This window comes from Typopeltis vanoorti, chromosome 14, assembly GCF_054136105.1.
Source record: "Typopeltis vanoorti isolate ZY-2024b chromosome 14, IOZ_Tvanoo_1.0, whole genome shotgun sequence".
In the NCBI taxonomy this organism is placed as follows: domain Eukaryota; kingdom Metazoa; phylum Arthropoda; class Arachnida; order Uropygi; family Thelyphonidae; genus Typopeltis; species Typopeltis vanoorti.
The window spans coordinates 32313343-32334850 of NC_143562.1; the positions used below are offsets into that span (position 1 = coordinate 32313343).

General features: G+C 33.5%; 2 protein-coding genes across 5 annotated transcripts in view; one reads left to right on the top strand and one right to left on the bottom strand.

Annotated features, from left to right (window-relative positions):
• mip120 (Myb-interacting protein 120) overlaps positions 1-15472 on the bottom strand; it is a 292557-nt gene extending 277085 nt beyond the window's left edge. For all 3 annotated transcript variants that reach the window (XM_090404171.1, XM_090404170.1, XM_090404169.1), the window contains exon 1: positions 15287-15472. In XM_090404171.1, coding sequence (XP_090260297.1) covers positions 15287-15305 — 19 coding nt within the window. In that variant the 5' untranslated portion in view covers positions 15306-15472. The remainder of the gene's footprint in view (positions 1-15286) is intronic.
• Positions 15473-15632: 160 nt separating this feature from the next.
• Positions 15633-21508, top strand: part of CSN4 (COP9 signalosome subunit 4) — a 253522-nt gene continuing 247646 nt past the window's right edge. The window contains exon 1 of one of the 2 annotated variants that reach the window (XM_090404172.1): positions 15633-15864. In XM_090404172.1, coding sequence (XP_090260298.1) covers positions 15758-15864 — 107 coding nt within the window. In that variant the 5' untranslated portion in view covers positions 15633-15757. The remainder of the gene's footprint in view (positions 15865-21508) is intronic. The other variant, XM_090404173.1, reaches the window with a different exon arrangement.

The following is a 21508-nucleotide window of genomic DNA, read 5'->3' on the forward strand; positions in this document are numbered from 1 at the left end:
GTGGCATTGATGTATGCTGATTTCATGGTCCCGATGCATGGCTCTTTCACTTGTTGGTTCTGTAATGCTTTAAGTATTGCACAAGTTTTTACTAAATCAAAGGCTTTCTCATAATCAATAAAACCAAGACATAATGATAACTGATATTCATTCCAGAGTCGTAACTTTTGTAAACACTTTGTAACCCACTGATAGTAGACTGATGGGTCGGTAGTTCACCAAGTCTTCTACCTCGCCTTTTTTATGTGGCAGAATTAGGGTAGCCTTCTTCCGTGTTCTTGGTACATCATTTGTCTTCGGATATAAGTAAATAGTTTCGCTAAGAGTTTGTAGATCATTTCTCCACCTGCCTTTATAAGTTCAGCTATAACTCCATCCTCACCTGCAGCATTTCCATTTTGCAAGTTTTGGATGCAGGGGTACTTAAGGGTCAAAGATGTATAACCGAGAGGAGACCGCCACGTAGCCTTTAAATGAATGTGGAGAAACTGACCAAGGCTTCTGACCTAACGTCCAATCCTCGCCTTCTCGTGGTGCACCCTGTTGGGTATCTACCTGGATACTGAACGAACGAGGATGGGCTGGCAATTTGGGATTTAGCCAACCAAATCGTTTTCTTAATGGCTTAAACCAATATACAAAATGATGGTACAACATGACAAAACTTCATGCTGGCTGGAGTGTCACCCAGTTAAACAAGGCCCCCATTGTTTTTGCCAGGGAACCAGGGCGAACAGCAGAAAGTCAGCTACTGGAACAAATCTGAAAGCATACCCTAACTCAACATCATCAGAGATAAAGATCGGTACTATCGACATAAGAAGCCTGAATGACAAAGAAATGGAGCTAGCTGACGAATTAGAAACGTGCCAGATCGACATTATAAGGGTGACTGAAACAAAAAGACCAAAACTGATGAGCTCTTTCTGAGCAATAAATACAAAATGTTATATGCAGGCAATGACAATCAAGGAAAAGAAGGCGTAGCTATAGTATTCAACACTAAATACGAGGCTAATCTTCTTGAATGGCAGGCAATTTCAAGTAGAGTGATGTGGGCAAATATCAGAATGGGGAACTGGACAATGAGACGCATTTGTGCCCATGATCCCAGAGAAGGTTCTCCTAGGTGTAGGAATTTTTTTGAGGCTTTAGAAAAAGCAACTGACACAATGAAAAATTGGCTCTTGTTGGGGATCTAAATAGCAGAGTAGGAAATGATTGTCAGACATACAAAAATATTTTGGGAAAATTTGGAGAAAAGAGCAAAGCTAATAATAATGGCAAATACCTGTTGGACTTCTGCTCAGGACATGGACTGGCTATTACTATCACCATGATCCAACATAAAAATGTGCAGAAATTCACATGGAGAGAAGAGGCAAGGAATAAGAAAAGTCTCATTGACTATGTTATTGTTGATAATGATGTTTTCCCGCTGGTGCAGGACACTAGAGTGTACAGATGATTTGAAATTGGAAGTGAACACTATTTAGTCTTGAGCAGGATAAAATTGAATTTCATACCGAAAAGAAGAACATATAAGAAAGTTTTAAAATGAATAAAAGTTGAACAGCTCTCAGATGTGAACTGTAGACTAAAATATACAAACATTACTCAAGAAAAAATGAAAGAGTATGAGAACAGGAATCAAACCTTGGAGATTCTGTTGCAAGCTCTGAAGAAAATATTGATTGATTCTGCCAGAGAGGCATATGGTGAAGTTGTCTGCAAGGATAGAAAAAGCAATGAAGGAAAAGAAGAAAGCATATCAAAAGTTCCTGGCAAATAAGTCAGCTTGTGCTCTTAGAGAATACAGAGACAAATGTAAGAAAGCTAAACACTGTAAAACTGGTTAAACAAATGTCATGGGAGGACTTTGGCAAGAACATAGAAAATAAATATCAAGAAGGTGGTAAGATATTTTGGAAGTTGTTAAAGAGATGATAAAGGTGACATGAAAACGGGAGAAAAAGATATCCTTGAAGTATGGAGTAATTACATCGAACAATTGCTAAATAAAACAATCAGTGATAGCACAGTGGTAAAAAAACATTCAACAGGCATACAGTTAGGAATACATATCCATACTTGATGTAGAAAAAAAAAGCCATCAAACGCTTGAAACGTGGAAAGGCAGCAGGAGTAGATAATATTCGACCAGAAATGCTGAATTATAGTGGTATAAAAGTGTTACAGTGGCTGCACTTCATCGTTCAGAAAGCCTGGACAGAGGGACGAATTCCTGATGATTGGAGTAGAGCTCTAATAGTACCCATAAATAAAAAGGGAAATAAAACTGAATGTGAGAATTACAGAGGTATTTCCCTACTGAGTGTTCCTTGCAAGATCTATGCAAGTATACTTGAGAAACGGTTGAGAAGAATTGTGGAAGAAAAGCTTGGTGAAGAACAAATTGGATTCAGGCCAAATAGAGGCTGTCAGGATCAGATCTTCACTTTACGACAAATAGTTGAGAAAGCATGGGAATATAACAAAGATCTGTTTTTAAGTTTTGTCGATCTGGAAAAGGCATACGACAAGGTGCCAAGAGAGAAGCTATTCAATACGTTACAGTTATATGGTGTCAGTGGGGCATTATATCAAGCAATACTTAGTCTTTATTTAAGTTGTAAGTCAGCAGTTAGAATTGAAGGAAGTACAGGAAGATGGTTTGATGTTAAATCTGGTGTGCGACAAGCATGTACATTATCCCTTCTGTTATTCATTATCTATATGGATCACATTAAGAGGGAAAGTGGTATTAAACATGATATCAGAATTGCAGATGTCAATGTCAGCTCTTTGCTTTATGCAGACGATGTCGTACTTCTAAATAAATCCTCTACAAGTTTGCAAGATTCCTTGACTAAATTGAATAACTGTTGTAATAGATTTGGTACGAAGGTCAGCATTAAAAAAGACAAAGACAATGAAAATAGGTAGAATCATCATTGAAAATGTCAACAGTGTTGTGAACAGGGAACCTTTGGAACACGTAAAACATTTCAGCTACTTAAGAACGATTTTTACTGAAGATGGTAAATTAAATATGGAAATAGATAACAGAATCAACAAAGCTGGTATGGTAGGAAGTCAATTGAATAAATTCATATGGAATAAGAGAGGAATTAGTTGGAACTAAATTAGATGTATACAAGACAGTGTTCAAACCAATTTTAACTTATGGATCTGAGAGCTGGGTCAGAAGTAAAACACTTGACCAAAGACTAGAGACTGCAGATATGAGAGTCCTGAGAAAGATTAGGGACATGAACAGATGGCATCAATGGCAAATATCATATTAAAAACGAGGATATTAGGAAAGAACTTGACACTGTAAGCATCCAGGAATGCGTTAACAGAGCTAATCTCAGGTGGTATGGTCACTTAAACAGAATGGGCTAAGAAAGAAAGATTAGCAAAACAAGTGTTCTCTGCCAGGTTGCAGGAAAAAGACCCACAGGAAGACCCAGATATAGGTGGTTTGATGCAGTACAAAGTGCCTTAAACGACAGAAATATAAGATCTGATAATGTTGGAGTCTTGACAAGTAACAGACTGATTTGGAGGAAAATTGTAGATAGGAAGTTAGTAATGCTGTAAATTTTTCATGTATTACTATCATATGCTATACACCCCTTGAGGAAGAATTTAATCATGATGAAGTTTTGGATGTTCCACATAACTTCTGGTTAAATCTGTGGTTCATCTATTTAGTTTTCTTCTTCATTTAATTCATCGTCTTGATATAATACTGAATAAAATTCTTCAATTCTTTTTGCTATAACATATCTATCTCTGGTTATGGTCCCATCTTGTAGTTTGGCTGAAACCATCTATTTATTGGTGTTTGGCTTTTTTCTTTGAGATTATGGTTGTTTTCAATTGTTTGTTGTATGAATTTACAATTGAATTTTCTTAATTCTTCTGGATACGTTTTCTGATAGTTTTGCACAATTTAGTGTATTCAATTTTATTCTGTAGGTTATTTGATAGTTTCATTTCTTTTCATTTCTTCAGAAAATTTGTCTTGTTTCTGTTCTGTACTACCAGCTATTTCAAGTGAGCATTGTAAAAGGTTTTAGGTAATAATGTCATTACTTTCTGATGGATCAGCATTGTCATCTATAATAAGATTTTGAAATCTATTGTTTAGGTCATTCATGTTGGAACATATCTTTTTTAATGTTGAGTTTATGTACATCTGTGTTTTGCTTTGATCTTTGAAACATTTTTTGTGTTTCTTTTTGGCAGTTTATTTGAATCTTACTGTGTACCATACGATGGTCACTTCCAATGTTGAAAGTGTTTATAACAGAGCAGTCTTGAAAGATTGTTTTCTTATTGTGATGATAAAGCCAATTTTACTAGTTTTGCAATTTGGACTTTTCTATGTCCATTTCCTGTGTGTTTTTTTTTCCTTGAAAAAAGAATTCATGATGTACAGGTTTTCTTTTTCTGCAAATTCTGTTAATCTTGCTCCTCTACCATCTCTCATGCTATATTCAAAATTTCCCATTGAGCTTTTGTCTGATTGTTGTATACCAATTCTAGCATTAAAGTCTCACATTACAATTCTGAAAAGATGTTTTCCTTTATTGTAAATTTGGGATACATCATGATAGAAGGCTTCAATTTCTTCATCAGTATGACTTACTGTTGTGCATTGACTTGGATGATCTTAAGAGTGTATCTTTTTGAGATTTGAACAACAATACTTGCTATTCAATCAGATATACTGTCAAATTCTATTATGTTGTTCTTCAATTTTTTGTTAATCATGAATCCAACCCCACTGATTCTTTCCTTCTCTTGGTCTCTATAATACAGTATGTTTCAATTTTTTAATTGAAGAATTTCTTCATCATTATGTCTAACTTCATACAGTCCGAGAATGTCCATTTTAGTTCGCTTTAGCTCTTCAGTTAGCCGTGTTTCACTGCTCAGAGTCCCAAGGTCCAGTTTCCAATGGCAGTATGATCTGGTTACCTAGGGATTCTTAGCACCCTCTGCCTTTATGTTTAACTGCCTGCTGCCGAAGGCAGTAACAATCCGGCTTCCGGGGAATGAGGACCATTTTATTTCTGTTTGATTCATCTTGGAAGATTAGGTCATAAATTCGCCACGCTGGACCACTGCGGGTTGGTGAATGGCAATATTAATTTTTATATTTTATATATAAAAATTATATATATATATATATATATATATATAAATAAAACTAATGGTTCACTTCCGAATTTAGACGTCAAACTAATCCATTCTTCAGAAAAACTAAAAATCTCAATCTACATGAAACCCACCCACACCAACAATTATCTCCATAGTCAATCCCATCATCTTCCTCAGAAATTTGGAATAATTTCTACTTTGGAACATAGAGCTCACTCTCTTCTTGATGACCCGATTGAACTTCATAAAGAAATCAATTTTCTTAGATCTACTTTTCGACTAAATGGATATGCTCAAAAAATTACTAAAAAATTCCTATTTAATCCTCCTGGTCGCCATAATGAAGAGAAGAATAATGTAAAAGGTAATATCTCTATACCATACATAAGCTCTGTTTCTCCCAAATTAGCCAAGGTTCTTAAAAAATACAACATAAGAACTTACTTCTCTTCCAAAAATCTGTTCTCTAGTAAGCCAATCCAAAACCTAGTCACCATAATCTTAAATATCCTGGTGTGACTATGACATTCCTTACTTTGGCCAAACAGATAAGTCAATCGAGTTACGCATTGAGGAGCACAAGAGAGAATCGCTTACAAGAGAACATGGCTAGATAATGCCAGTGCTTTATCTAGCCATGTTCTGTTTTCGGCCAGTTCTGATGAAAAAAACCATAGCCATACAGTCCTTTGGGTCAAATCTAACATTTTCCGTTGCCATGATGAATTGGAAAGGAAGATTATAGAATCTAAGGAAATCATCCTCAACCCTGTACATCTAAACAACCTTTCGGACTGTCATTCTGCTGTGGTCAAATACTGGCACTCACAAGATGCTATATGCACGCACAACACGTCTAACAATGTAGACAACGAGGGAACAGCTTTGAATGTTAAATATATACATTTACACTTTCCGTGATGTTTACATTTTCCTCCATGTTTAATGGTTATTTCTTTTATAATGGGCACCTGACGAAGGCTGTTAAAAAGCTGAAACTAGCTGTGTAGTACTAATAAACTGTTTTTTCCATTTCTCTCGGTTTAAATCATTCAATTCTTTTTAAAAATATGTATAACAACCGAGTAAATCAATCTTCATATATATATATATATATATATATATTAGGATTATCAAGTAATTTTATAAACTTGGTTATTTACTCCTAATCCCAAGTAAGCAAACAGTTAAGTTTGTGCCTGAAACGTAGTTCAAGTCTAAAAGGTGGTGCAACATCAGGGCAACTCATTGTAAAGGTGGGTAAACTTAGTTTTAATCCTATTTCCCAGCTAAGCAAACAGACAAGTAAGTCAAGTTTGTGCCTGAACATAGTTCAGGTCAGGTCTGAGGCAACTTGTGGTAAAAGTTAAGTAAGCTCTGATCACTTTCCTTAGTATTTCAACTAATGCAAAGCACATCCCCTTGCAGAGATCTATGATGTTATGCATTAAAGGCAGGGGCCACTACCCAGACCTTTAATTCATAGCATCATAGATCTCTGCAAGACCGGGGTGTAACGTAGGCTGCCTCCTCATGGTGCACCCTGGATAACGCTAAATAGTGTACAGTGACAGATGGATCTGTATTCTCCTAGCAGACTCACGGACACATAACCGACACAAACCTACCGAGGATTTGAGAATCAAGAATATGGGCTCACTCTTAAAAATATGCCAGTTAAACATAGAAGGCATAAGTAGGGCTAAATGCAAAGTTCTTATTAAGATCCTGAATTACCATCATATAGATGTAGTTTTAGTACAGGAAACTCACACTAAGGACGATCTAGATCAATGAGAGGGAAAATATATGGTTACAAGATGATTAACTGCATAAACTATCCCAAATATGGTGTGGCAACATATATAAAAAATGACATTTCTAATTATAAGATCTGTGAACCAAATACCAGCAAAGACATATAGTGTATCTATTATAATATCTGGTTATACTATAACCAACATGTATAAACCTCCCTTAGCTAAATGGCCTGATCAAGTACTGTCCCAGCAACAATATCCAAGCATAATCCTGGGAGATTTTAATAGTCATTACTCCCTTTGGGGCTATCGAAAGGATGACTTAAATGGTACCCTACTAGTGAACTGGATGGAAAATCAAAACCTCTATCTGATCTTTGATGCTAAAGATAAACCGAGCTTTCTCTCCTCTAGATGGGAAAGAGGATATAACCCTGATTTGTGCTTCTGTACTGCAGACGATTATGGTGGTCAAATTCCTATCTCTAGGAAAGTATTAGACAGTTTTCCAAATAGCCAACATCGACCTATAATCTATAGGTCGATATAGATTGAAATAGAAATATAGATGTCAATATAGAAAGCTGACTGGGATTCTTTTAAGAAACAGGTTGACACTGTAATATGATTCATAAAGCCCACTGTAAACATTTACAATAGATTGTTGACATTGTTATTGGTGCTGCCAAATGAACCATTCCAAGAAGTTTTAGGTGAGAATATATCCCAGGCTGGTGACAGTGAAAAACTGTATAAAGAATTCTCTACTAATAATAACCCTACAGTAGCCACTGAGCTACTGAAGTCTCTTGACAAAGCTAGAAAAGACAAATGGATTAAAACAATGAACAATTTTAATTTTACTCATTCCAGTCGAAAAGCTTGACCCTAATACAAGGACTTCTGGAAAACTGCCCACCATAGATCCAAAACACATTGCAAAGCATATAGTCTCAATGACTAAATATCCTCAAGATAAAGTAACTATGAGAGAGGTGAAACAAAAACTAAAAAAATCTCAAAACAGATCTTCCACCATCATTACTATCTCATGCTTTCACTTCTTAGGAACTTCCCCAGGCAGCTAACTCATTGAGGACTGGGAAGGCAGCTGGACTCAATAACATCTACCCTGAATTCATTAAGAACTGTGGACCAAAAACTATTCAATGGCTTACTGCTATGTACAGTAATATCCTAGACTCTGGCATACTTCCATCAATTTTTAAAAGATCTAAAATCATTGCTGTCTTAAAACCTGGCAAAGACCCTGCAATTGCTTCCAACTACTGTCCTATTGCCTTGTTAAGTATCTGCCTGAAACTTCTTGAAAGAATGCTATACAACAGAATTTCTTCAAGTATACATAACAGAACTCCACAGGAACAGACTGGCTTTAAACCTAAGAGAAGTTGTTGCGATCAAGTACTGGCCTTGACAACCTTTATAGAGAATGGTTATGAAAAACAATTGAAAACAATAGCGGTATTCATGGACCTCTCTGCTGCCTATGACACAATATGGAGAGAGGGTCTTATCTTAAAATTCCTAGAAACTATCCCATCACCAAAACTAGCCAACCTAATTAATCAAATACTAGCAGACAGATGGATACAAGTATCTCTCAATGAATCCCAAAGTAAATTCTTTAAGATTAAAAATGGCCTACCTCAAGGGTCAATTCTTGCCCCATTGCTCTTTAACTTATATATTAGTGATATCCCAGAGACAGCATCACGGAGATTCATGTATGCTGACGATATTACCATTGCAACTCAACATTCAACATTCCAAAAAGCTGAGAACATCTTAACTGAAGATCTGGCTGTACTTGATAAATACTTTAGACGATGGCGATTACAACCTAACCTGAACAAAACTGAAGTAGCATCCTTTCATTTAAGTAATATCCCAAAAGTTTACCTCAGAAATAAACAGGTGAAATTTAACAATCATCCAAAATACCCAGGAGTTACCCTAGACAGAAGTTTGACATTTAAATATCATCTAGAAAATATTGCTGGGGAATTAAAAACTCGTAGTAATATAATGCAAAAACTTGCTAGTACTTCTTGGGGTGCTGATGCTAACACACTGTGTACTACTGCACTGTCTTTGGTCTATTCCACAGCAGAGTATTGTGCTCTTGTTTGGCTAAACAGTGCACACCCTTCTTTGGTCGATGTCCAGCTGAATCAAACTATGAGGATAATCTCTGGAGCTTTAAGATCTATTCCTGGCTACTTGCTCCCAACTCTCAGTAATATAGCCCCTCCCTCGCTCCGCAGGACCCAAGCCTTAAGCAAACTATGGACAAAAATAATTGGAAACAGTTCCTTGCCTATCCACCAAGAAATTTCCTTCCATACTTCACAAAGACTGAAATCCAGTCTTTGTGAAGTATGGAAGGAAAGTGCAAGACAAAAACATTTATTTGTCTTGCACTGGAGGAGTGCAAGACAAATAAATGACCAGAACTTCGACCTATGCGAGTCATGGGGAGAGTATTGGTTTCAACATACCTCCAATCTTCAAATACCCATCTCAAATTCGACATCTCGTCTGGATGGCTTCAATCTCCCTAGACATGTATGGACCACTTTAAATCAGATCAGAACAGGACACGGGAGATCTAAACATCTCTCGCATAAATGGAACTGGTCCGATACTCCAAACTGTGAAAGCAGAAGAGGGATCCAGACTATCAATCACACTGATTGATAGTCTGGATTGAGTGCCCTATCTGCTCATTCTCAGGTTCTAAAGAGGACTTTTTTAAACTGACCCCAGAATCCCTGGAATGGATCCAGGATTTAAGGATTAAGCTCTAATCCTGATTCTTATCATTTCAACCTAGTGTACCCCTTTTAATATGATTTTTACAATTGTTTTTATGCTGTTTTATGTAATTTGTATGTTTCATTCTGAGACATGTACATCATACGCTAAATAAATAAACTACCCAGACCGGGTTTTAACCTTTGTTGAGGTCTCGTCAGTGGGAGCCAGACCCAAAAATGCCAAGGTTGAAGTAATGTAGAGCTTATAAATTTTACCTAAACAAGTTGCCACAAGGAGCTTTGACCTTATTAAATAAAAATCTCAGGATGAGAGAAAGATGTGGAAAGTTTTTTACCTTGGGTATACTATGCCTAAGACCTGAACTATGTTCAGGCCAAACTTAACTTACTTGTCTGTTTGCTTACTTGGGAAATAGGATTAAAACCAAGTATATAAAAATTGCTTGGTATCTTTAACATATAGTATACCCAAGGTAAAAAAGCTTTCTACATATATATATATATATATATATATTTATTTTTTTTTAAAAAGAATTGAATGACTAGAACCGAGATTTAAGTAAAAAGGTTTTAATATATTAAAACACTACTAGTTTCGGCTTGTAACATCAGGTGACATTATAAAAGGAAGAAAAAAGAAAAAACACTAAAACACTGAAGCTTAAATATATATATATATATATATTTAAGTTTCAGTGTTTTAAGAGTATATATATTATACACTGGGGGGGGGTCCTTACCCCCCCTGGGGCCTACGACGCCCAACCCTCCCCCGAGTTCCGGGCTGGTAGGCTGGTAAGACAAAAAACGTGACATAAAAATGTTTTAAATTTCGGCTTATCTCTTTATATATATGGAACAGATATATATATATATAAGTATACTGGTCTGAAAAGCATCTCAGACAAAGTATCTGAAATATTAGTATGCCTTCTGACAAGCATATATATTAAATAGAGTAACTTTTAGAAACTTTATGTTCCTCTCTTGCAAAATAAAACTATGATAAAAAACACAACAGATAAATACATATATGGCAAATACTTCCCACCAAATATTTTTTAAACAGTTATCTCCAGGAAATATTGATTCACTGTTAATTTTTATATAGAATTATTTTTAAAAAGACCATTCTTACAAATTTTCATTTACTTGAAAAAAGTCAATGGAGATTACAGTTATTCTTCATACTGCAAATATTTTATCACTACCTTTTATTTGTTACACTTACAAAATGTTGCTTTCTATTATTTTCTTTTGGTAATATATAATTATATACTCATGCAACTCCACCATTAACGCTTAAAAACCAAAATGATATCTAAAGTTGAATTGTTTTATGTGTTCATGAAATACTGTCCATCATACCTGCTGATGATATTCTATAAAGTTTGTCTATTTAGTACAAACAAAAAACGTTTCGCACCACAAAATACATTCCTCTTCAACTGAGACCAGCTAATTAATTCTGTATCATATAAAATTCTTAGCAGTCCTTCCATCAATAGGATTTCAATATTAAACTCATATTTGAAAATAGTACTGTGAAGTATGGGATCTTGGTGTATACATCTAGCTAGATTATGGTTGTTTTATATGATACAATTAGATGATCAGTGAGCTAGTGTAAAATACAACTATACAAAGAATTTTTTAAAAAATTAAATAATACAATCCCTGGGAAGTCAAAAATCCTGCATTGATGGTTCTGGGACACATTCTCTACAGAGCATACAAGGTACTTTTCAAGCAATTTGATATCTCTAGTAAGAAGAGCAGTGATTTCACTCACTGACAATGAATATCAAATATCATCTGAAGATTTTCTAAAAGTAAATCAGCTACTTGGCAGTGCTTGCCTTTTGGATATTCAAATGAATCAAGCTTGGCTAAGGCCAGATCTAAGCAAGCAAAGCTATTAACTTCATCTCAAGAATGAGAAGCATTAATGTATTTTCACTGAATTCCTAGATGTTTCCCACTAATACGTTTCAAGCCTTAGTACGAATTTAAAATATTATTAGGTGTGAAGTAAATGGTAATATATTGAACTAATCGATTTTTTTTTTCTCAAACATCACTAGGCAGCAAGCATTCACTGGAAAACTGTTGATATGTCTATATAAAACTTTTCAATATGATATACAAATGAAAAATTTTAATACACATGATAAAATGCATGCAAAACTTTTTCTATTGTGGTTTACATTTTTTAAAGCTTTCACAAAAGAGTGAATGTATTGCAAATTTTCCTAAATCTCTCTCTTTCTTCATATATTTTTAAATGTTACATACTACACAGAAAGCAGCAATCTTAATATACATTTATAAAATACATCCTCAAATGAGGATAACTATAATTACTTTAAATATATATATATTTTTTATTTTTATTTTATTATATTATATAATAAAATAAAATAAAATGGCCTCGCCTACTCCCGTATACGGGAATAAAAAGGCGTTAGCTGATTTTTTTTTTTTATATTATATATTATACTATACTTTATAATTTATATAAAGTTAGATTACTTTAAATTAAATAAATTAAAGAAACTTTAAATTAAAGTAATTTTTTAAATTACTTTATATAAGTTAGATAGGGCTAAATGGCCTCGCTACTCCCATATAAGGGAATAAAAAGGCTTTAGCTGATTTTTTTTTTTTTATACTTTATATTATATATATATATATATATATAGATAGATATGGAATATCTAATAGGAAGGCGGAAGCGTGGGCGGCCAAAGAAGAGATGGAGGGAGCTGGTAGTAGAGGACTTGAAGATGAAGAACTTGGATGTGGTGAAAGCCCAAGACAGGAAGGTGTGGAGGAGACTCATAATAAACAGTGACCCCACTTAAGTGGGAGAAGCTGCAGAAGAAGAAGAAGAAGATAGATATGGAATATAGTTCATAACACTGAATATCAAGACTTTAAATAACTAACACTTTCACATAGATAATAACTAGTATATCGATAGTAGTTCTAATTAATAGTTGAAATAATTCTGAACAAGAAATTAAAAGAGGATCCAATAAAATGTCTCTTGATATTATTTGCAATTTTATTTGATTTAAGCACCATGTCTTCATGGTGCTTAAATGTCTTTGAATAATCTCTGGCAAAAATCAATATTTACAACTAATAAATATCTTAAAACAGAGCACAAATGCAATTTATGAACCTGAATGCATAGAATTTGAATAACCTTTTAGCCAGAAAAAAAACTACTAATCAGATACTCGTACTTCAGCAATATGTACTAATGATCTTCTGATTATTATTATCACTGTACGGGCACCTCCATGGAGTCTGAAGATTCACAACAAGAGGCCCAAACTATCCACACAATCTATCATATTTCTTCTTGAATCCATTAGCAGACAAGTCACTAACAACTGACTCTGCCAATCCATTCCACTCAATCACAATTCTCCAAGTGAAAAATCTAGTCCTCACACTCCTACTAAACACTTTAACTCAATGTCCAGGCATGACCTCTTGTTCTGTCCCCTTAGACAAATTCTGAAACATGCCTAGTGCATCAATCCTATAAAATGATTCAAGTAACTTAAATCTTTCTATCATATTTCCTCTTTTCCAACTATCAACTAACTTGGGCAGTTCACATACCCTCAATCTATCCTCATAGGGTACATTCCACAGACCATTTACCATCTTAGTTGCCTCTGAATTCTCTCCACCTTCTCACTCTCCTCATTCCCAAGAGACCAGACATGAGCACAGTAATCCAGATGTGGATCTATTAGGATCTTATAAAGAGGAATAACAACCTCCTTATCTCTATTTGTGAGTGTTCTTCAATAGCCAAGTAATCTTATGAGCTACCTTAGCAATATGTCCTTTAAACTTCAGCTCTAAATTCCTAGCTTCATCAGCTCCTGGAGTACAGTTCCATTTGTGGTACACAGCTGTAATCCGTTTATCCCAAAATGCACAACTTTACATTTCTCCACATTAAACTGATGCCCATACTGACAGCTTGTTTAGATCATACATCCTGCATAATGCAAAGTAGATTTCTTAGATCATTTAATTACTATGTATAATAACTCCTGACATTTCAGAAAACAACTCCAATAACATTCTAAAATGTGGTCAAGTTCTATGTCTAAAGCAATATGGCATATCTACTTTGATGTTGATTAAAAAATTTCATGAATAACAAGAATAGCTTGTGCATTCTGCAAAGATTGTTACAGCACTGAATAGCTTAATGTGATCAGAAATTTAACTAGTTTTCCTCCATTTAAAAAAGTTCTGATGAACAATCTCATTTATAGGGGCAAGTTTTCAGAAATGTTCCAAATATGTTCATATTTGAAACGTTAGTTATCTTAATTCTTCAAGTATAAGAATACTTGAAAATAGTTAACTTCCACATAATGCTTTTTTTATTGTAAAGTTGCTTCTTTCCTCCATATTTATTTGTAAAATTTTTAAAGTTCTTTGTTTTGTAGAAATTTCCGGTTTGATAAGGAGAAAAGAAACAAATATTCGTCTCTAATGAAACTTCTCTAGTATTATTCGAATCTATTTTGAAATTTTGAAGTTATTTAACTACTTGCGTTTTTAAAGCATGCTTATTTTTACACAAATATTACATAAAACAAGAAAGCTAACATTATTCACTCTAACCAGAAAAAATTATTCACGCAATGCAAACAGCGTTTAATTAATTTTTTTTCTTCAGAAAACAACGTTCTGAAATGCACGCTCTTTCCAACTCTACTGTGGCTGGTCACGTTTACTAAGCTGAGTATGATTTTGAAGCGCCAACAAATCTTGCCGATGAGTTTGATTAGGTGTTGTTGAAAGAAAAAATAATGTGCTATATATGTGCTAAATGATGTGCACAATATGCACACACATTGTGAGATTTCTTATGGTTAGGATGGCACGTTATTTGGCATGTGCACTAAACATCAGAATATATAATTTGCCAAATAACATTATGAAAAGTAAACATCGCTTAACACAAATGGGTTCATTTCTGCAAACGAGATCATTTGGAATTCACCACAAATCATCTATGCTCTCAGCGTAAGAGTCGCATCACCGCAACCAAAGTGCGGATGTGTCCTCCATAAAGTGCCACGAATACGCAATCGCTCGGGAGCTATTCTTAAATGACGCGCCATTTGCAGGGTGAAAAGCAGGGAAATTTGAATCTAGAAGCGAAACTATTTGACCAAAAATATTTATTTTTATTACAGAAAACATTCAATTTCTTAGTGAATTTCTCTAAAAGAATGAAACTATCACACAAAATAATCTGTAAAGCCGAATTCCATAATAACTCCCTGTTTTTATCTCAATACCAATGGCAGCCAAACTAGTACGAATTAGTACCGCGCCTGGATCTTGGCAACGCTCAACAGCTGTACACTCGCTAAACATCGAGATTGAGTAGAGCCACAGCAGCAGTAGGATTACAATTCCCATTAAAAGCGGAGGAGCGGAGTCTAAATTTAAAAGGCTAATATACTAGAACTTGAGGAGACTTTAAATTAATTTTACAATTACCAGTTCTCTCAGCGGGCATCTTGGTAGTCTTCAAAATCACGCGCCGATCATTACCATCCCATAATACTCAACCCCCTCCCTCTTTTCCGCGGAGCAATAGCTCTGTAGTCAAGCGAACTCAGATTGGCTTTTGGAACGCCGAAAATTGTGATATGAAGGAGGAACAAAATACGAATTTAGATTTTCAAGGTAAAACATACATTTCCAATTAATTTTTAATTATTGTTGATTTCTTCATGGATTTTTGCAAAACATTCATACAAACTAACTACTAATTTCTTCTCTATTGAAATAATATCATTATTTTGTACATCAAACCAGGTAGATGCTATTATTTAGAGGACTTATATTTTAAGCTTTTTGAACAACTGTAGCGAATATTAATGCATAAAAATAAATCCGAGTTAATTTAAATTATAATATTCAATAAATCCTTATGTATAACATGAAAATATGTAAACGCATTTTCACATGAATCTGGTTTTAAGTTGTTCTAAATCCAAGATGGCAGCAATAGTGCGACAACAGTTGTCTACATTATCTAATCTTGGTGGATCTCCTAAAGATCAGGCTGATAGGTATGAGTATTTTACGTTTTGCATATTTATCTGTTTACCAATAATACTTCTAAATTAAGTTATTTATTTTTGAGCAGTTATTAACATTCTGCAACAAAAAGTTTCCACACTCAGTGTTGATCTCATAAGCTGTAATGTTCTCTATAAAAGCTGTGGTTGACGATTTCACTAAATCAATGAACACAAGATGCTTTATTTTTCAAATTTATTATAAAATAAATTTATAATATTAATATTATAAATTTATTTATAAAATGAATATACGAAAGTGAACTAAGAAGCGTAATGCTTTTTAGCTTACTTGTTATACCAGTGATAGGGCATAAAGACCGCTGGTCTGCTATTAGATATTTGGATTCGAACTTAAAATAATAAGCAACAGACGAATGAATAGCATAAATTTCAGTGATCTTTTGAAGTGGTGTCAAATTTGCACGGTAGCTTCATCTTTGGTTTCCTCTTTAGCTTTAAAAAAAAAAAAATCATAAATCAACCATCCACCCAAATCACTAGATTTGGGTTAATGGTTGATTTATGATTTTTTTTTTTTTTTTTTTTTAAATGACCTGACTTTTGTGGCTGTGTGAATGTAGGCTTTGGAGGAGAGCCCAGTGCTGTTTCTGAAGACTTGATTTGAGCACTTGGATTTTTGCAAGTAGTTTTGTAATTTAAAATAATGTTGACTGTTAATAGCCTGAGCTTCTAGAAGAAATTCCATAGAGTAATGGCGTTCAAAGGGTGCAGTGCCCCATTATTTTTCCAATTGCATCATCAAGGCATTTTTTGTTAATATTTTGATTTTCATTAGCTTTGGTAATCTTCAGTCCATGCTGTTTCTCATTTTCTGGAATATGTTGAAAATAATGATTTGTAACAGTTGATTTTGTAAGACTAAAGGGATACAGATGTGAAGACATCAATGAAATTCAAATGAATATGATGAACTTTTCAAAATCGCATTTGCTTTTCCTGAAGACTTGATTTTGTCAGAAATAATTTTGAAATTGTAATTAAAATTTTTAGAGCTTTGGAACTGGTCTTTAAACATATGGTTTAAAAACTTTGTTTTTAAACCATATGTATTTTTTATTTACTGGCTCCTGGAATATCTTATATCCAGAAAATCATCATCATAACACTAATTACGGGTATAGATCATATTGGTCTGTTGTCTGTTCCAGAATCCTTTTTTGAGGATTCTACCCTGCCTTCTCTTTCCAATTGGCTTATATTTTAGTATTTGTTTAGGATGTCGGGTGTTGGCCATTCAGTTTACATGTTCAATCCATTTTTGTTTATAATTGTTTAATTTTTCTTCTATTGATTTTGTTTTTAGTTCTTTTAAAATGTCTTCGTTCCTTTTTTGATCTAATAATGTGTATTTTGCAGTTCTCATAAATCTCATTTAACTTGTTTTTATTCTTTGTTTATCTTGTTTGTTTATTGCCCAAATTTCACTGCCATATAATAATGTTGGCACTGCTAAAGTATTGTATATTTTCAAGCATGTTTCTTTTTTGTACTATATTAATAACTATTTTGCTTCTAACTGGAGTTTGTCCACAAAATGCTATTTTAGTTTTATCTATGGAAATTTTCATTCCAAACTGTTCTACTATAATGTTTAAATTATATATTGCTCTTTGTGAATTGTCTTCCTTATCTGATATTATTACCTGATCATCTATACCTTGATGATCAGGTAATAATATTGAATTTCTATACCTTGATTGTTTAAGGTGTTCCACTGCATTAATATTTCATTGATGTAAATATTGAAAAGTGTTGGAGAAAGAGGGCATCCCTGTCTTACTTTGGTTTATAGATTGTTTTTTAGATAACTTTTCATTTATTTTTATTTCATTATCTTTATATATATTCAGTATTGCATGTAGTAAAATATTAGGTATATTTATTCTTTGTAATATATCAAACAATATATATCTTTTTACTTTGTCAAATGCTTTTTCATTATCTATAAACAAAAGATAAATTAAATTCTCTCCTTTTTTCTATAAGTTGTTCTAAACAGAAAGCTGCACCCATTGTAGAGCGTCCTTTTCTAAAGCCATTTTGACATTCTAATGATATTTTTTCACTATATATATATATATTGTTAGTTTTTCATTAAGTATTCTGCTATATGTTTTGTAGCATGTATTCAATAAACTAATACCTCTGTAGTTAGCAGGTTTTGTTTTATCCTCTTTTTTAAATATAGGTGTTACTATGCTTGTATTCCATTCTATTGGGATTTGTCCATTTGTATATATTTTTTTTTAAATTTTAGTATTATATAGGCCTAAGTTCGATTCTTGTCGCGACGGGAGGAATCTTTATCTGGTCGATTTCAATCCATGGTGAGTTAGCCGGTCTCATACGGAGGTAGCAGGGTTTTTTCTCCCGGAAACTCTGGTTTTTCATCCCGCATACATACAAATCGGCCCTTCAGAACACACGCAATTTACAGACAAAAGTTACTAGTTGTGGTGGTGTTGGAGGTGGGCGGTAGATGGCGTTGATTCGTAGTAGAGGTAAGGTGTAGAGATAGTTGAAGATGTCCTCCTGCGATGAGTCTTCGGACTCCTTGGAGGTATCAGGAATAATAATAATAATAGTAACCTTTGGTGAAATTTTTTTTCCAGCAAATTTATAGCAGTTTGGAATTTATCCTATCTTCTCCTGCTGATTTGCCATTTTTTATTTTATTCAGGTTGTCCTTTAATTCTTTCATTGTTAATTATATCATTTAAGGTAGTTTGTAAGTTTCTGGTGTAATTATTTTTGATGCCAGTATTATCCGTTCAAAGATCTGTAAAGATGAGACAATAAATGGGTTTTCAAAGATGCAGTTCTAAAAAAAAAAGCAGAGATTATTTGTTCTCTGCCTTAATTTTTGCATCAGAAACTGCCAGAACTCAAATATTCATAATTGCATGAATTATACAGTTATTATATGCAGTTTATTATGAAAAATCATATGTTTATATTTAGAATCCTGATTAATTTTACCACTTAAAACTTTTAATTATAGTTATCTACAGTTTAAATCTAAAAGATGGACTGGAATATCATGGCAGAGTAGACCTAATCAACCCATGTGAAGCTAAGGGTTATGAGTGGCTTACACAGAAGACCAGTTGTGGAAAATATCCATCTCCAAGCTTGGTGCATATTGATAAAATGCTTACCTAAAATTGTGAAAGCAGGATCTTGAAAATATTTGCAATAGCCCTAAATGTTGAAAACACTCATAACATATGACAGACTACAAGAGTTAGAGAAATCGATGGACAGAGTGAAATGGGATGCTTTCGTCTATTTGCAGTTGATTTACTGATCCCAAACTACTGCCTAAAATCAAAACTAATCCTTTTATACAGGTGAAATTGTAAATCAGATAACTGTAGACTAATCAGTCTTATTTCTCATAAATTGTTGTTAGAGTTAAAAAAAAATAATGTAAATCTGCTTTGCAATTCTGCTGTAAAACAGAGCCAGACCTCTCACTGATGAAACCTCAATAAAGCTCATCTGGGTACTGACCCTTTCCACAATGCGTAGCATTCCACATACCGCAAGGATATGTGCTTTGCCTATGGAATACCAAGGCAAGTGATGTGAAGTCATCAGCCTCTATATACGAGTTGCCCCATTCCTGAAAATACTTCAGGCGCAAACTTTCTTTGCTTACACTTGGATAAAGGATTAAATATATAATTTAATAGTATATAATTTCTTGGTATCTTTAATTTATACTCTACAACTCTGTCTCCACCACTCAATCCACTAACTAGTGAACTGCACCGAAACGGTCTGTATTCTCACACCAATGCCTTCTACTGACCACCACCACTAGTATTTTTCACAGACAATCATAAACATCCAATCCCAGGTGGGATTCAAACCCACAGCCTTTTGGCTGGAGAGGGATACATTAATCACTCGACCAACCAGTCTTCTGATTCCAACATAATTCTATTAATGTTTAGATCTTTTGTATCAATTTAAATGTCTTTAACATTTTTATTAACTTTTCATGGCTTTGTTGATCTTTCAATAATAGTTTTTAATTCATAAATGGCATTAATTGTACTTACTATTTCCATAGATTAAACTAAAACAATGGCATTTTTTGGACAAACTCCAGTTGAAGCAAAATAGTTATTAATAATAGAACAGATAAACACTTTCAGTTATCTTGGATGTGAAATATCATATGAAGGAGAAAAAGACATAAAATTAAAAACTTCAAAATTTTTATAGATTATAAGCCTGATAAACAGAACATTCAACCCAAATATAGTACAAAAAGAAACATGCTTGAAAATATACAATACTTTAGCAGTGCCAACATTATTATATGGCAGTGAAATTTGGGCAATAAACAAACAAGATAAACAAAGAATAAAAACAAGTTAAATGAGATTTATGAGAACTGCAAAATACACATTATTAGATCAAAAAAGGAACGAAGACATTTTAAAAGAACTAAAAACAAAATCAATAGAAGAAAAATTAAACAATTATAAACAAAAATGGATTGAACATATAAACTGAATGGCCAACATCCGACATCCTAAACAAATACTAAAATATAAGCCAATTGGAAAGAGAAGGTAGTGTAGACCTCAGAAAAGGATACTGGATGGATAATGAAACCAGAAAAGACAACTATACCCATAACTAGTGTTATGATGATGATGACTTTACTATTACTATTTCTACTATTCACTTATTTCTTCTTGAAGTATACGTAGATTTTTTGAATGAACACTGATCAAGGTTTGTCAGGCCTATGATCGTTATACAGTTCTGTTATTCTTTCCATCTTTGTATCTTGTCTTCTGGATTTATAATAATAATATTATGTTTTAACTGTGGGCTTGTTATTTTCTTTGCATTATTAAGAAATTTTATTTTTGAATGCAACCCTTCAATTTTATTTTATCTAATTTCTGTAATTCTAAGCAATTATTATTGATCCATCTATGTATTTCTTCTTTACATTTATTTTTTGTTTATCTAATCTTTTATATTCTTCATTTTCATTGGGATTATTTTTCCAGGTTCTTCTTTTATCCATTAGTTGTAGTATCTCTAAAAAGTCTTGGTGTTGCTATTATTTAGTTTTTCTGTATTCCACTTTAATGTTCTAAATCTGTTAGCTATCTTTTTAACTTTATATTTATTGCAAGTCTGTAGTCTGATCCACAGTTGGCACTCTGCATAACTTTTGCATTTGTTATTCTGTTTCTATATCTCTGATTAATCATAATAAAATCCATTTTATTAGTATGTGTACCATCAGGAGATCTCCAAGTATACCTTGCTTTTTCCTTTTGTTCATAAAGTGTTTGCAATTATTAGTTTATGTTTTAAACAAAATTCAATACATCTATTGAATTTTGTTTAAAATCAACTTCTAGCATTTTTTTATGGCTACAACAGAACTTATTCTTTCCATTCCTATTTTGACATTACAATCACCCATTATGATTAACACCCTGTCTTTCATTTCTCCATTATCTTGAATAGTTTCCTCTGTTTTCCCATAAAATTTCTTCATTTTAAGATGTGCTGGTTGAATAAATCTGTGTAATCACTGGTGGTTTTGGTTTTGTCTCTATTAAAATTGATATTA